Source organism: Phytophthora cinnamomi (assembly GCF_018691715.1).
Source record: "Phytophthora cinnamomi strain GKB4 chromosome Unknown Contig15, whole genome shotgun sequence".
Taxonomy (NCBI): domain Eukaryota; phylum Oomycota; class Peronosporomycetes; order Peronosporales; family Peronosporaceae; genus Phytophthora; species Phytophthora cinnamomi.
In genome coordinates this window covers 167,096-182,334 of record NW_027150948.1, presented here as the reverse complement: position 1 = coordinate 182,334, position 15,239 = coordinate 167,096, and the positions used below count along the sequence as shown (strand labels likewise).

General features: G+C 51.0%; 3 protein-coding genes across 3 annotated transcripts; 2 read left to right on the top strand and 1 right to left on the bottom strand.

Moving 5' to 3' along the window:
- Window positions 1–2,790: 2,790 nt before the first annotated feature.
- IUM83_09482 (neutral zinc metallopeptidase) lies at window positions 2,791–3,480 on the bottom strand (the record flags this gene model as incomplete). Its single annotated transcript, XM_067933923.1, has 1 exon — window positions 2,791–3,480. One exon carries the CDS (start codon window positions 3,478–3,480, stop codon window positions 2,791–2,793), a length of 690 nt encoding a protein of 229 aa, XP_067796859.1.
- Window positions 3,481–7,139: 3,659 nt separating this feature from the next.
- On the top strand, window positions 7,140–7,829 carry IUM83_09481 (neutral zinc metallopeptidase; the record flags this gene model as incomplete). Its single annotated transcript, XM_067933922.1, has 1 exon — window positions 7,140–7,829. One exon carries the CDS (start codon window positions 7,140–7,142, stop codon window positions 7,827–7,829), a length of 690 nt encoding a protein of 229 aa, XP_067796848.1.
- Window positions 7,830–8,475: 646 nt separating this feature from the next.
- On the top strand, window positions 8,476–15,202 carry IUM83_09480 (serine/threonine protein kinase; the record flags this gene model as incomplete). Its single annotated transcript, XM_067933921.1, has 5 exons — window positions 8,476–9,293; window positions 9,359–9,398; window positions 12,970–13,137; window positions 13,198–13,378; window positions 13,452–15,202. 5 exons carry the CDS (start codon window positions 8,476–8,478, stop codon window positions 15,200–15,202), a joined length of 2,958 nt encoding a protein of 985 aa, XP_067796861.1.
- Window positions 15,203–15,239: the final 37 nt, after the last annotated feature.

The following is a 15,239-nucleotide window of genomic DNA, read 5'->3' as shown; positions in this document are numbered from 1 at the left end:
ACGCGACCTTCGACAGCGGGTCGACGATGCGTCGAGCCGCTATGGCTGTGTCGAGTTCGACAAGCCATCGGAGGAGAGGCTCTCCCTCTCTTCCCACGTAATTGCTTACGCTCAACTTTAATGGTTGAGCACGCGGTGTCGTCCCTGACGACGCCGTCACTGAGGAAGCAGCGTCACGCTGCTCCTTCATGATGAACCCCAGAGCAACACCATGTTGCTCCGTCGGCGATAGCGTACGCAGCATTGTAGCTATCGCCGCTTCTCCAATGACTGTTGACAGTCGTTGGAGGGCCTCCCACTCTGGGTCAGACAGGTGGGGGCAGTCAGCGCGTGCAACATGCGTTGCAGGCGTGTTGGAGCTCTCCATGGGCACCTCCGTGCTCATGGGGTTCTCGGCTCCGCGTTCGTACACCGCGTACGAACGTCAAGCAGTCGGTCGTTGGACGGACCAACAAGTGCTACCAGGTGTAGTGGGTCTAACTTGACTCACTACTTTAGCTTACACGTTGCGCAACGTGTATGAGGAAGCGTAAGTACTTAGTAATTACTTAGGTTATTATATTTGAGTACACAAATATAAGTTAACTTAGAAAAAACTCCAAGTAGCTAGTTTAAGGTGAAATGAGAACTGTATTGCTTGTAAATTGATCTTCCTCCTAAATCTGCTAAAAACTGTCTATCATCTATGAAAGGGTTGACAGCGGCTGGCTGTCAGAGCCCCGCTAATATGCATGACTCTGATTGGTAGAAAGATGCTGCTTTCTACCAATAGGATCTTTGGGCATGTGTGGACCACTCACTGTGGTGGTCCACTTCAATGTATCCATTGGTGTGTCTTACACCAATGTGAGGAAGTATCCAAAACGTTTAACAGATAGCCTATCTGTTAAATTCACAAGTGGCTTGCAGCCACTTGTACGTGTAACCCCGTTACAGACAATGTAAATTTGTGGAGACCAATCAGTAAAATGGAGGCAGCCAGCACGACGGAGGACCCCCCCCCCCACACACACACACGGCTAATGCCTCGCCCTCGCAGCTTGTAGCTGTATCGGAACTGATATCGGCAGGTGTAGTGCTGACGAAGCGACATCGTAAGCACTACACCATCAAGAAGAAACGGGCTGTACTGCAGGCAATAAAGGACAAGACTGAACGAGAGGCTGCTCGGTCCGAAATATAGCTGCCTCCTTATTTTGCTTTAATTCGAATCATAATTTTTAGGATTGTCAAATCTTGAAAGAAACATTTTAACCAATAGGGTTCTATGCACTTTCGTCACTGTTCAACCAAGGCTGGCAGTTACATTCTGTCAGTTGCTGTAGTATACAGCTCTCTTCTCCAGAATCAAATGGCTAAATTGCTCGAGTAAGGAGGACAACGAAATTTCAGAGCTTCTTTTCGTGCGGCGCTCGACTTTGACTGAGGCGATCACCCCTCGAGGACTGCATGTTGCCTGAACGCGGAAAAAATCTGCGGATGTCGCTCGAGTGATCAGATAAATTATCTGTCACAGGAATTATACTTGAGTACAAGTCATTTGAAATAATAGGGATTTTATCTGAATAAAAACTGGATGGGTCAACATACCAGCATAATTTGATTTGAGAACAGGTATTGTGGTTTGCAGATATTTTGTCGCTCGGGTTTAGGGCTTAGATCGATCTCTGAGATAAAATAATTCGACGACATAAAAATGCGAGATGGTAGTAAATCGACCTCCAGGTGTAGGTAAGTCGCACCACCTCTTCCTACTTAATATAACGAGCGCATCGTTGGTTCTCAGGACACCGAGGTAACGTCGCCGGCCACTGCTGCTCCGGTACGGCTCTGCTGGACGTGTTTAACGGCTCGTTAGCTTCGTCTGTGATTGCACGAGCGGCTCCTGCATCACTGGGCTTTCCGCTTCTCTGTGGCGCGAGCTGCTCCCCGCCATGTAAGACCACATGTTGATACTACACTACCATTTTACTTTAGGAAAAGCGTTTCGTATGAACTGCTGTAGCTCCTCTAAATAAATGTAGGGTGGGCTTTCACGTACTTTCGAACACGGGTAACCACGGCACTCGGCCAACGTTAGTTCGATCTCCTTCATCAACCACACCATCGGTCAAAAACAACTTGTGCCAACGCTGCTGTGTTCGCACGTTAGGCCCAAATATATCCCTTACATACTGCATACAGATTCCACACACATGCAAAAGAAAAACGGCTCGCCAACGGTAGTCGAGAGAGTACATTCTGCACTTGTGCACGATGAAGGTTTTCTAAAACTGCGGTGTTTCGACAGATCGGCAGCGCGATCTGCCGACCACTCGTCAAGTGTCCAGATGTAAGTGTCCAATTGCATATGTTATATATAAAAAGCGCGGCATTATAATCCGTACACAGCCATCGCGATTTAAAATAAATCGGCCCGAATTCCGTTTTTGGATCGGCAATTCGACCACAGATAGCGTAAATCGAGATCGATATCGAGGCTGGTGAAAATAACTTGGTCGAGTTAGTGGCCATCTGTTTTTATATTGGGCGCCAGATATTATAACTCGGGCAAATCACAAGGTGAAAACGACAAACGCATTGCAAAGCATAATAATTCAACATCACAGTCTCATCAAGCGCCTGATGAACCGAACCGAACGAATCATATTCGGCAGGTATTTCGATTGGAGAATGAGTGGCATCCGCCTAAGGACTCTGGATAAAATCCAGAGAAAAACATCCATGTATTGTATCTTACGCACACTACGCTCGGCACAAGCCTTGGCGCCTTCGGGTTCGGCACCGACTCTAAAAGTTGTAGCGAGACTTGATGTGCTCCAGTACGCGCCGCAGCATCCAGCCATCTGCGTCCGTGAGTGTCTCGCTCTGGTCCATGAGAGCAGCGGGGAACGTCGCAGTTTTATCCCCGGGCTCATAGAAGTCCATCAGACCGAATCCATGGCCAATTTCATGCGCCAGCGTCATCATCTGCTCATCGTCCATGATCTTTAGCATGGCATCTAACTCCACGCGCTGGCCCCAATCTCCGCCGGCGCCATCCACGTTCTGGCCGGGAACGTCTGTCGAGGGCCACAGCGACATGTCGAATGGCTTGCCCTTGCATGCACTCGTGTCGGCATTGGGCTGTGTGTCGAGGTGCTTGTAGCACTCGTCAGGGCACTTGGGGACACCGTTGTCGTCCAGAACACCCTCGTATATTTTGCCCAGCGAGTCGTCACTCCAATCTAACAGCGAAGCGTCACGCACGGCGAACCCCACCACCTTGATGTCGATCTTCTCGTACGGCCAGCAGTCATACCCGATCAACCAATGGTTCCAGATTTTGAACTGGCGGGCGAGCATAGCTTCGAACTTGGATGCCACGCTCTTCGACAGCTTCTTGGGGCTGTCCCAGCGCACGCAGTAGCTGAGCGACGCGTTGTTGTTCACGATCTGATCGAAGATGAGGTTTTTGAACGGCGGCACGGTCTTGCTCATGCGATCCCACTGGTAGTCGACATCGGCGGTACTGATAAACGTGTTTGGGTTGCCGATGATACAACCACCCTTCTGTGACGTGATGTCGCCAAAGGTAGCATGTCCCGCAGTTTGAGAAACACCACCCGCGGCTCCTTCAGTCGTTGCTTGAGACGGGAGTGAGCTTCCGGCTGCCGGCGTGACTGCTGAGGCATCCGATGTCTTCTTGTTCTCGTTGGAATTTGCTGCCGACGAGAATGAACTGCAGACGATCAGTGGTATCAAGACAGCGATCAATAACTGCCAAGCTGCAGCACGCGCACTGGGCCTTGTCGCCATTGTGGAGAAATGGGAAGTTAGTAGGACGGCAGTGTCGATGCAAGGCGAGTGGACTCAGCTTTCGATCTGCGACGGCTGTGCTTACTGTTTACATGTGTATTGCTCGTTCGAGGATAGTTGAAGCCCTGCTTGGCGATGAAGCTGTGTATGATCTGCGAACGTAACGTCGCTAGTTATAGAAGGTGCATGTTAATGAACAGGTTTACCAGACATAAAGCGTCTGGACTTGTGGTTGAGAACGCCAAAAGTTTAGAGAGCTGAGATCTACAAGCACTGCAATATATATATATATATAGATATATATCATCGTTTTTCTCGTTTAATGTTAAAACTACATTTGTACGATGTATCAACGTAACGTTGTAAGGTTCTACACTATATGATATGTAGTGTAGAATCGTATTATTACTTTTTAAGATCGCATTCACTCCAGTGTGATAAAAACTTTAGTCACAAAAATGTCGTGGGTAATTATTGCGGAAGCTCGGTTGTTTACTATTCCGTAAAAAAGAATTTGAACATGTATGGTGATATTCTCCATAAACGAAAAAAAACGCGGTCACCTTCGTTTTGGCCGGTTTAAAATGGCAATTCCGACCTACTTACTTAAATCGATCGAGCTAAATCGTACGCGCGCTGGCCTCTATATCTGAGCTGTATCCGACCCGCTATATTTCTGAACATCGGGCTTGCCAAAAATTTTGCAAGGCACAATACTGTGGCCGACGTTCTATGGGCACACTGCGGCTAAGCAGCTGCTGTAGCGGAACAGCGCCAATATACGATCTGTGAAGGTTGTTGCGCTTTGGCTGGGAGACCATTTTTCGTTATGTAGGCATTTTATCCAGACACGCACACACGCAGGAGATGCCCCCAGATAGCGGCTAACAGCGCATCTTAATATAGCAGCTGCAGTGCAAGGAACTGTTTCAGTGTAACGTAGTGGAAGCTAGGTGTTTTGAAAAGGGCAAACTGAAAAGTGATATTGTAACCTAAAGCCCGTACTCTCTAGTACTCTAGCCCAGTTAATCACCGCGTAATACGCATGGTAAATTACCACGTACAGTAATTAAAAATAACGTGCTCAGTAATTAGGGTTAATTAATTACGGAATCAGTAATGTATATAACACAATGCGATACATTCTGCTAGGCCTTGGCTGAGCTTCTAGATCCGCAGGAGCGAAATGCCCGCCAGGGCCTCGTCATGCGCGGCCTGCAGCGCGTCCAAGATCTGGCGGAACCACTCGGTGCTGGCCTCGTTCGAGTCCACCTGCATCTTGACCGCCTGGTTCTTGAGCTCGCCGCGCAGTACCAGCGCGATGGTGAACTCGGGAGTGAACTCGAGGTCGTAGACGCGCCACCGCCTTGATTGTCGACTCGCTCACGCAGCCCTGACATCTACAGTGCGAACCCCGTTTTCGCGGAGGGTGAGAAACGAGAGGGTAATAAACTATACCATGGACATTAAAATGATTTGCTATTTGATACTGTATTTCACTTAATCCGGGCCTTATAAATGAAGCCTGTGCGGCACCAGCAGTTGCGAATAGTTCATCGGAGATCTTTTAAAGCCCTCAGAGCAACACTTCATTGCGGAGAAGAGATCCACAGTCTTATACCATGTTGGCGCTACGACAAAGTTCGTGTTTCTGAGTTAGTGTCAGCGTAGTGTACCAGGAGGTGCGACGCAACATTTGTACGACACAGAAATGTTTAATGAGAGCAGGGGTATGAAAAGGTCTATGCACCCGAGTTTAAGTCAATCTCGGAGAACGTGTCATCCCTCCCTTGATACAGGGAAAACCTTTGAAAACGGAGATGTGCACGCCACTTGCGCAATCCAGTCCTATCCCAAAAGCTATCATCCGAGTGCCTCCGAATGTGCGGAGTATTATTTCTAACAGCTTATTAGAGGCCAGCAGCCGCGAAAACGGGGGGTCGCACTGTACCTAGCATGCAGTGCGGTCCATGTGTCCTATTAACACGGGCATCTACTGCGCTTGCTTTGCAGCCGCAGCATCTGCCCACCTTCACCAGAGCTTCACATTCATTAGACTCCATTCCAACAAAACATACCGAAGAGTGCAGCGTGTAGCCACCAAGCTCGCTGGTGATGCTTACTGAAAGCCAGAATAACCCAAGTGTCGTCGAGCTGTTGTTGGCACTGTAGCCAGTTCCAAGTCTGTGCCAGAATAGATTTGTGCGAGGCGGTTCCCGTTCGCACAGATTTTGATTGGCTGAGACGACAGTTACAGCCCTTTCTCTGCATGTCTATTCCTGGGCTAATAACGTCTTGTCCAATTACATGAAGATTGCTGCTCACGTTACAGTATATTATACGACCAGAAAAGGATCTGGGATTTATTCCAGCACAGATTGGTGGAAATTTCCAGCGTGCATAATTGGAGATGATTTGTATTACAGACAATCCTCTCCGTAGTAAGAATATCCACTTTTATTACAATCGAGAGGAATATAATCACACCAGTGCAGCAAGTGACCCATACTGTTGCTGAGGTTTGCTGGACATAGTTCACGAAATGGACTCTTCCGATAGTGAATGACCTCTTGGTAGTGCTAATCGTCAATCTCGTATCACTAACCACAATTTGGAGGCTAGAGGATATTTTTACTTGAATTTGTATACCATGGGTCATCGGATCCGTTATTTGTGATACCTCAGCAAAGAGGACTGTCTATAGTTTGCATCAGTTTGTACTAGTTATACGAAGTGGTTTAGATTTATCCACGAACTGAAACTAACCGGTGGAGAACCGGCTCTCTAATTTGTAACAATAGTCTCTGTCTTTATATCTGGTACACATGCTTTAACACGCATCTTCTATAACTAGCGACGTTACGTTCGCAGATCATACACAGCTTCATCGCCAAGCAGGGCTTCAACTATCCTCGAACGAGCAATACACATGTAAACAGTAAGCACAGCCGTCGCAGATCGAAAGCTGAGTCCACTCGCCTTGCATCGACACTGCCGTCCTACTAACTTCCCATTTCTCCACAATGGCGACAAGGCCCAGTGCGCGTGCTGCAGCTTGGCAGTTATTGATCGCTGTCTTGATACCACTGATCGTCTGCAGTTCATTCTCGTCGGCAGCAAATTCCAACGAGAACAAGAAGACATCGGATGCCTCAGCAGTCACGCCGGCAGCCGGAAGCTCACTCCCGTCTCAAGCAACGACTGAAGGAGCCGCGGGTGGTGTTTCTCAAACTGCGGGACATGCTACCTTTGGCGACATCACGTCACAGAAGGGTGGTTGTATCATCGGCAACCCAAACACGTTTATCAGTACCGCCGATGTCGACTACCAGTGGGATCGCATGAGCAAGACCGTGCCGCCGTTCAAAAACCTCATCTTCGATCAGATCGTGAACAACAACGCGTCGCTCAGCTACTGCGTGCGCTGGGACAGCCCCAAGAAGCTGTCGAAGAGCGTGGCATCCAAGTTCGAAGCTATGCTCGCCCGCCAGTTCAAAATCTGGAACCATTGGTTGATCGGGTATGACTGCTGGCCGTACGAGAAGATCGACATCAAGGTGGTGGGGTTCGCCGTGCGTGACGCTTCGCTGTTAGATTGGAGTGACGACTCGCTGGGCAAAATATACGAGGGTGTTCTGGACGACAACGGTGTCCCCAAGTGCCCTGACGAGTGCTACAAGCACCTCGACACACAGCCCAATGCCGACACGAGTGCATGCAAGGGCAAGCCATTCGACATGTCGCTGTGGCCCTCGACAGACGTTCCCGGCCAGAACGTGGATGGCGCCGGCGGAGATTGGGGCCAGCGCGTGGAGTTAGATGCCATGCTAAAGATCATGGACGATGAGCAGATGATGACGCTGGCGCATGAAATTGGCCATGGATTCGGTCTGATGGACTTCTATGAGCCCGGGGATAAAACTGCGACGTTCCCCGCTGCTCTCATGGACCAGAGCGAGACACTCACGGACGCAGATGGCTGGATGCTGCGGCGCGTACTGGAGCACATCAAGTCTCGCTACAACTTTTAGAGTCGGTGCCGAACCCGAAGGCGCCAAGGCTTGTGACGAGCGTAGTGTGCGTAAGATACAATACGTAGATGTTTGTTTTTGACGGATCTCGGGAATTATGAGGACTGTTTCAAAATCAAGAAGCGACGTTAAAGTCGAACTCGTCTTGTACCACTGTCGTGGAAAATTAATCTATTCGATCTGCAGTGTAGCGTTAGAAATCGGCTGGAGTCGTTTGGACAGACATCTCCAGTATGAGCAATATGGGCTCATCGTGGCTCGTAACTCGCGGCGTGCACCTCACAAGTCATGATCACTAAATTTTATGTCTTACCGTAGTAGTTTACAATGTAATTTATGCTCCTGCAATCGCTTCCCATGACGCACCAATCACAAGATCATGCTCAGACGCAGGCTCCGGAAACTACTTGAGGGGGTCTGGTGCAGGTTGAAGTGGATGTCAGCTTACACTAATTGAGCCAAGCTCCTCCACTTCAACTTCAGTTTTGGAAGCTGCATGCATCCGCTCATCATCGTAACCGCTGCATTAAACCGCGACTATCCGGGTACTCCGAACACTATTCCCCTCGAATACTCTGGTGCAAGGGTCTTTTGGGCCCTCCACTCGGCTTGAGCCATGAGTGTGGCACCGCGAGCAGCTCCCTCCATGTCGGAGCGCTCAATGATGCTGTCTCGACGAGGAAGCAGCCGCGAAGAGGAGGACCTGACAGTCGGAGCAGTTGTCGTGATGCTCAGCGACAAAGCGGAGGACCAGAGCGCTGCAGCCTATCGCCTGCCGACTGGAGATGCAGGACAAGACGACTCAAAGCCGATTTCCACTGCTGCGCCGCAGAAAGAGCAGCGGTTTATGGCTGTGTTGGCCCCGAGTTGTGACGCTGCGATGGCTTCGCTATTGAGCCAACCGCCAGGAACGTATCTGTTGGTAAAGGAAGAAGACGCGGCGATCACGGTGTATGTCAAGTTTCGACAAGCTGTAAGAGCCCTGACGCTGGTGAAGGGCAAAGACGTCAAGAAGAATGACGACGCGATTCATCTGGCCAAGTTGCGGAAGAAGGATGTCGATGTACTCCAGCAGACCCCGGTTCACATGCTGCGCTTAACTTTGGAAGCGTATTTCCTAGTAGAGCATTGCTGGAAGCGCTTCTTACCGCAGGTGCAAGCTGTTGTGTTTGAATTGTGCTCCGAGCCGTACTTTGATGAGGATACCAAACTTGAAGACTGGAACTCGTCCATGATTCCAACAGGTTACGCTCTGGCGTTGATGCCAGAGGCGTGCGGATTTTACATTTTAGCTTCACATAGTGCGGACCCAGATTCGTCTTCGAGCGCAGTGATACAAATTCGTCAAGTCGAGTTCGATTTCAACAAGTTTGCGATCACAGTGGTGGATGGAACACTGAAGCCGTCGGCGCTTCTGTTATCGACTTCCTTCTCGGCTAAAAAGACCTTTGAGCCATATTTCACGTACGTTCTAACGCTTCCGATTACCTAAAACCGGTGGTAATGCTAATGCAGAGTTTGCGTTGCAGATTCTCTGCTATCCGGGACAATTTCATGTCGCCGGACCAAGTTAGTCTTAAGGAGACTTCAGTGAATGCAAACATCCCGGCGCAACAAGCCTCTCTCCAGAATTGTATTGATCTCACTTCTAACGATAAAGAATTTGGTGTCCTGAGTGCAGCTGAGGCGGCGTGTGGTGCGATTATGCCGCATGAGTCGCTATCAGAGGCATTCGTCACAGTTATCTGCGAGATGCATGTGCATTTTACGGACATCGCCGCGAATGCTGGGGCAAACCCGTCGGCTAAGCCTGCACCGTGGTCGGCACAAAAAATGAGGTTGGTAGGGCGTATTATTCCCATTTTGGTGGAATTGCTGATTGCCTCCGCAGCTTTCTCCGAGAAAAGCAGCTCTGAGCAAATGGATGTTGCCGCTGCAGCTACTGAGAGCAAGAAACGGCAGATCCTGGCGCAATTTTCCCACGCCATGCGCTTTGACGTCCTCTTCATGACCGCTAGAAGCGATGACTCGGTGATTTGTCGCTTGGCACATCAACTTTGTCAGCTGCTTGGAGCTCGCATTCGCCTCCCGTCCGAGTCAGTTGACTTTATCCGGGATCTCGTTGCTCTATTTCCTGTTTTCCTGCGGTTGTTCTTACGTAACCAAGGCATTGCAACTCTCTGGAAGAACCTGCACCACAACGATTCTGATAAAGATGTAGCATCTGATTCCCGAAGCAGAACAAGTATACGGTCTTTTCGAGCCCCCACAGCCTCTACAAACTCTCTTCAGGGAAAAGGAGATCGCAAACCACTATTATTTGGATTGTCACGAAAGAATCAAACGAAGTCGCGGAAGTCGTTGTCTCTAGGAACAAGCATGTCGACAGCGCCATTTCTAAGCTCAAAGGCGCTCGCATTTTTTCGACTCAGTCCTCTGTCGATACAAGTAGATCTTGGGGAAAGACTACGTGAAAGCCAATTCGTGTACCCAGATATTTGGACTAGTGATGCGATGCTAGCAAAGATTGTTTTCTGTTGCTGTTCTAAACAACATCATGACGAGTTGCGATCTCGATCCGTGTCATTTTACGGACAGCCAGCACCAAAGTCTAGTCCATGTGTGCGCAAATGCTTGAGGTCTTCCCCAAAGATTATCACGTATGAACTTATATTACAATTTTCACTGCGCTGTTTGTATAACAGAGCGTCGTTTGTAAGTTGGGACCGGGACGTCGCACTTTTGCTTCGTCTTGAAGACCTTCATCGGCACCTTTTCAACGAGATCGTCAGCATCGTTCGCCGTCGATCACACACACAGGATGTTAATGCAAAAGATGCACTCACGTGTGAACTTCGCGTTGTGATTGCTTGTGTATCGACGCTGTTTCGACTGGAAAGAACGCGAAGGCGAGAGGTAAGTACGGCTACTGGTGACAAGAAATACGCGTCATTTATTAATTTATTCCGGACGAGGCTTCGTCAATTTAATGAGCGCCTCAAAGGAGAAGCAAGCTCAGACACCAACGCAGAAGGAGGAGAAGGAGAAGAAGATGATCAGATTGACGAAGTTGACGAACGTTTTCTCATGGCAATGGTTGAGGTCTTTCGATGGATCCCGAGGGCTCTATTGGATGAATGGATAGTGCTTTCTTTGAAAGAATTGCTGCAGATGTTGGATGCATTGAACAATGTGATCAGACAGACCCCGATACCAATGGCTAAACAGCTACAGTATGTTCGTCACATTCATGAAAGCTTTCAAATATTTGCAGTGATAATGAAGCGAATTAGTGATCCAGATATCCAAACAGTCCTTATACGAGTGCTGAGCATGGACTGCTCATCGATAGTATCACTTCTTCGCTTCGCTCTATCTGCAAACACATTGTGTCTGAACGGCGGCCGCGACGCTGTCTGCATTCAAAAGTTTGCGCTGAGTTTCTTAGGATCTTTCGTGAACCTTGACATCGCTTTACCCGTGCAAACTGAGTGGGATGCTAGAAATACTAAACCTTGCGAGGATAGCAGTCTGAGTGAAGATCAAGAGGTAATTGAGCAACTAAAAGGTGAACTACTGATCCGATTGCTAGGCCCCCGTGTAATGACTGACGATGGAGAGCAAACGGAACAAAATCTGTGGGACTTCATCCTGGAGTTGTTGTTCCCGAACAGCGGAACTAACTCGGTCGCAAACTTTAGTGCTCCATCACGCATGCTTAGTCTTGCTGCCTCGTTTCGATCAGTAACTACGCCTCCAACACTTCTAACAACGATTGCAAGAGGGCACTTCCAAATGAAAGAATCGTTTCTGCAATTGCAGCAGGCACTGTACACCGCTCAAGACGTGAGCTCTTCCGTGGACTACGACATTTGTATTGCCAGCCATATGCGCCACATTGGGGGATACTTTGATCGTATCATTGAGAATGCAGCGCATGAAGAGAAATACATGGTATACCGGGCGGCGGAATTGCACTTCAGATGTTTGGTCGCTCTAGCAAGTCGGAGATCTCAGTTCCCTGCCATTCACGAAGCATTCAATCACGTTCACGTGGTTACTACCATCTTAAATTGGTTGCAAACCCAGACACCATCGCAACAGGACACAACCAACGAAAACGTGGAAAACGCCGAGGTTACAAGTGTAGTTCCCTGTTTACCTCCCTTAAAGCTTCCACGCCAGCACAGCTCCAGCAGCCAATCTTGCATCGTGAACTTGTCTTTGGTTGCGCCGGAATCTGCTCTACTTGGCCACGCTGTTCCCATCCCTCAGCATTTTTTGCTCCTTGAGCCAGGGCTTCATGCTTTGGCTATTATTTTCCTGGTTTCCTTTGTCATCGTAGAGACAAACTTGGAGATAGACGAGAAAATATGCCCGCGTGTATCTGTTCCAGGACACGACGCGTCCGCGAGTCATAACCCGAACGAATTGCTCTGGACTTTACAGCAGCATCTCGTGGCGGTGGAAATGGATCAGAGATACTTTGAGGCCCTGACGCTAGAGATGGAGACGCTGCAAGCTTTTGTGTCAACTGCGCGGCTGTCTGCTATCCGCTTGCTGTTGAGAATGCTGTGCCCAGGTCGCTTCGACCGCAACATGTATTCCTCACAGAGCAAGTCTGATAATACACTACGAGCATCAAACTCGTATCCACGGGAATACATCGCGAAGGGGGCATTTTCGACGGTCTACAAACAGCACGCAGCACTATCTCCACCAGCCGCTGTCGCTATCAAAGTTGTCGAACACCAGAGACGAACAGGGGAGCAGTGTGTTGTGAGTGGTCTCTACAACGAAGTGTCAATCCTCTCAAAGCTTCGCGGAAATCTTGCAGCTACTCAGCTCATAGACTTTGGCAACCACCACGAAGAACACTGTTTTGAGATTGTCATGGAATATTGCCCGTGTTCGTTGACAGAATGGAGAGCTACAATCAACAGGTCGGACTCTGAGGCACCATTTCGTTCATGTTTGGTGATGATCCTACGAGCGTTTGAAGAAGCGTGCCAGTGCCTTTCTCGCGTTCACCAAGCAGACGTCTGCCACTTCGACATCAAGGTAGTTCAGTACAACTACTTCCATATCGTTGCGGTTCACGTAGCACTGACAACATTGACGCTTATGTGATCTATGGTAGAGTGACAACATTCTAGTCCGCTCCAGCGCTCAGGAGCTGAGCCGGCGGCTGCTTGAACACGAAAATGAAGACGAGCACGAAGACGACGCCTCTCATCGGGAGTTCAAGGCCTGGTTGTGCATTGCAGACTTCGGCGAGGCAAAGCTCGCCGACTCGCACCAACTGCCAGTACGGACATTCACGTTTTCGTCTTTTTCATCGGGGAGTGCGTCCCCTGTCGCCGTTCAGAGAACAGAGAAGTTCGTGTCGCTGTCTCGAACGCGAGGAACCGAGGCCATCAAGAGCCCTGAAGTCTTGACAATCAAAGGCAGCGAAGACGTCGAGGTGAAAGTCACCCTCGCGAGCGATATCTGGTCTCTCGGGTGTCTGCTGTACGAGTTGGCGACCCAGGAGCTGCTCTTCCAGAATGGTGAGGCTATCTACTGCATGAAACTTCAGTTGTCTGTCACCCAAGCTCTGACGAACGTTTCTGTTGCTTGTAGACGACTGGGCAGGTTTGTACGCGCACCTTGTCGTCACCCAAGACCAGGCTGTCTTCCGCTCGGACCACAAGCAGAAGCTGTTTAAAGCGCTGAAGCCTTCCTGCGCCGAAGAAGAGGAAGTGGTGGCAGCCTTGGCTGAACTGTGCAGCAAGATCTTGTCCCGAGATGCCAGGAAGCGGCCCAAGCTAGAAGCCATCGCCAAACAGGCCCGGAAGTTGATCAACGACGTGTACGAGCTGCCAGTGACAGCGAGAGATGAAGCCTTCATCATCAGCCTCTACCAGTCCAATGGGGAGACTCCAGCACCGACATCTGATGCCCAACGCTCGCTGGTGCCATCACTTCGGCCGTTTGCCAGCGCTCGACCTAGAAGCCGCCGGCCCGACGCGAACGGCGTGACTGTCCCCGTCCGGTTCTTCTGGAATCTCTTCTTGGCAGCTCACGTTACGCAGACGCAGGATGGTCGAGCGGTGACGAGCTGTCTAGGCAACGGCTTTGGGCCTGTCAGCAAGGACGTGCTCGCCATGGAGGCGTTCGAGGCCAAGCATGAGGGCGACTTCGTGCACTTCGTCTACCTGGCTTGGCACGACAGCTCCGCTCCCCCAGGCGGGCCGGACGCCCGCGAAAGCTTGGTCGAGGAGCTGTACGAGGACGAGCACCGGACTGTCTGGCAGCTCAACCCGCACCTCAAGGCGAGCGTCGAGACGCAGCTCACGTCAGACGTGCACTTGTTCCAGCAGCTCGTGCAGCACGCGCCGCTCTACTTCCCGGTGGTCCAGCGGCGCCTGCGAGAAGCGGCCGGCTGCGTCGTGTTCGTCGTGCTGGGCAGAGACGCCGACGACACCAAGGAGCTGCAGCATGTGCTGACGGGCATGCTGCTCTTCTTCCTGCGCAGCGCCATGGGAATGAGTGCGTTCGAGCTTCTGAGCTGCTTCGCCCGCGACTGCGCGCAGTTCTTCGACTACCCGCGCGCCGAGTTCCTGCAGCACTTCCTGTCGTACTCCGTGGCGGAGGACACGACGACGACGACCTTGATCCAATGTCGCTGCGGGGCCAGCGTCCTCAGCGTCGAGGCCTCCGCCATGAGCGAGGCGCTCGCTACCCAGCGCTGCACTTGCAACAGCAGCGTCAAGTGCCCGTGCTTCCACCCGTTCCCAGTCGGCGACGACGGCCCTGCAGACGTGGATGACGACGTTTTCCCTGTGAACAGCATGTTCGTGCACGACGACTACGAGGAGCAGCTCGTGCACCCGCTCGAGTCTCGCTCCAAGCGCGGCCAGGAGGTGCGCTGGATCGCGGTGGACTCGGTCTCCGTCAGCAGAGCGGACGGCGCGGCCTTCCGCTGGTCGCCCACGGGGCCTCGTCCAGGCCGCGGAGTCAGCATCGAGTCCACTCGCAGCATGTCCGTGGACGGCGGCAGCGGCAGCGAGCGCCGCGTGTCCCGCTTCGACATACTCAAGCGGCGAGCCAGCAAGGTGGCGGGCGACGGGGTGGCGTCTCCGCGGCTCTCGGGCAAGGAGACGGCCGTCCGCGCGGTGGCGGAACCCCAGGAGCTCCAGAAGCTGCTCGTGCGCGGCCTGCAGCATCGAGGGAAGCCCGCAGACCCGGACGCGCCCTCGTCTCACAACTGGGAGCTCTACGAGTGCGCGCTCTGTCGCCTGCCCATCTGCGCGCTGGCGGAGAGCAAGGTGGCCGTGCCCTTGATGCTGCAGCAGCATCCACGCAGCAGCGATCAGCGCTCAATGCAGTAAATAAACACACATCAATCTATCCATCACTTCATCCATT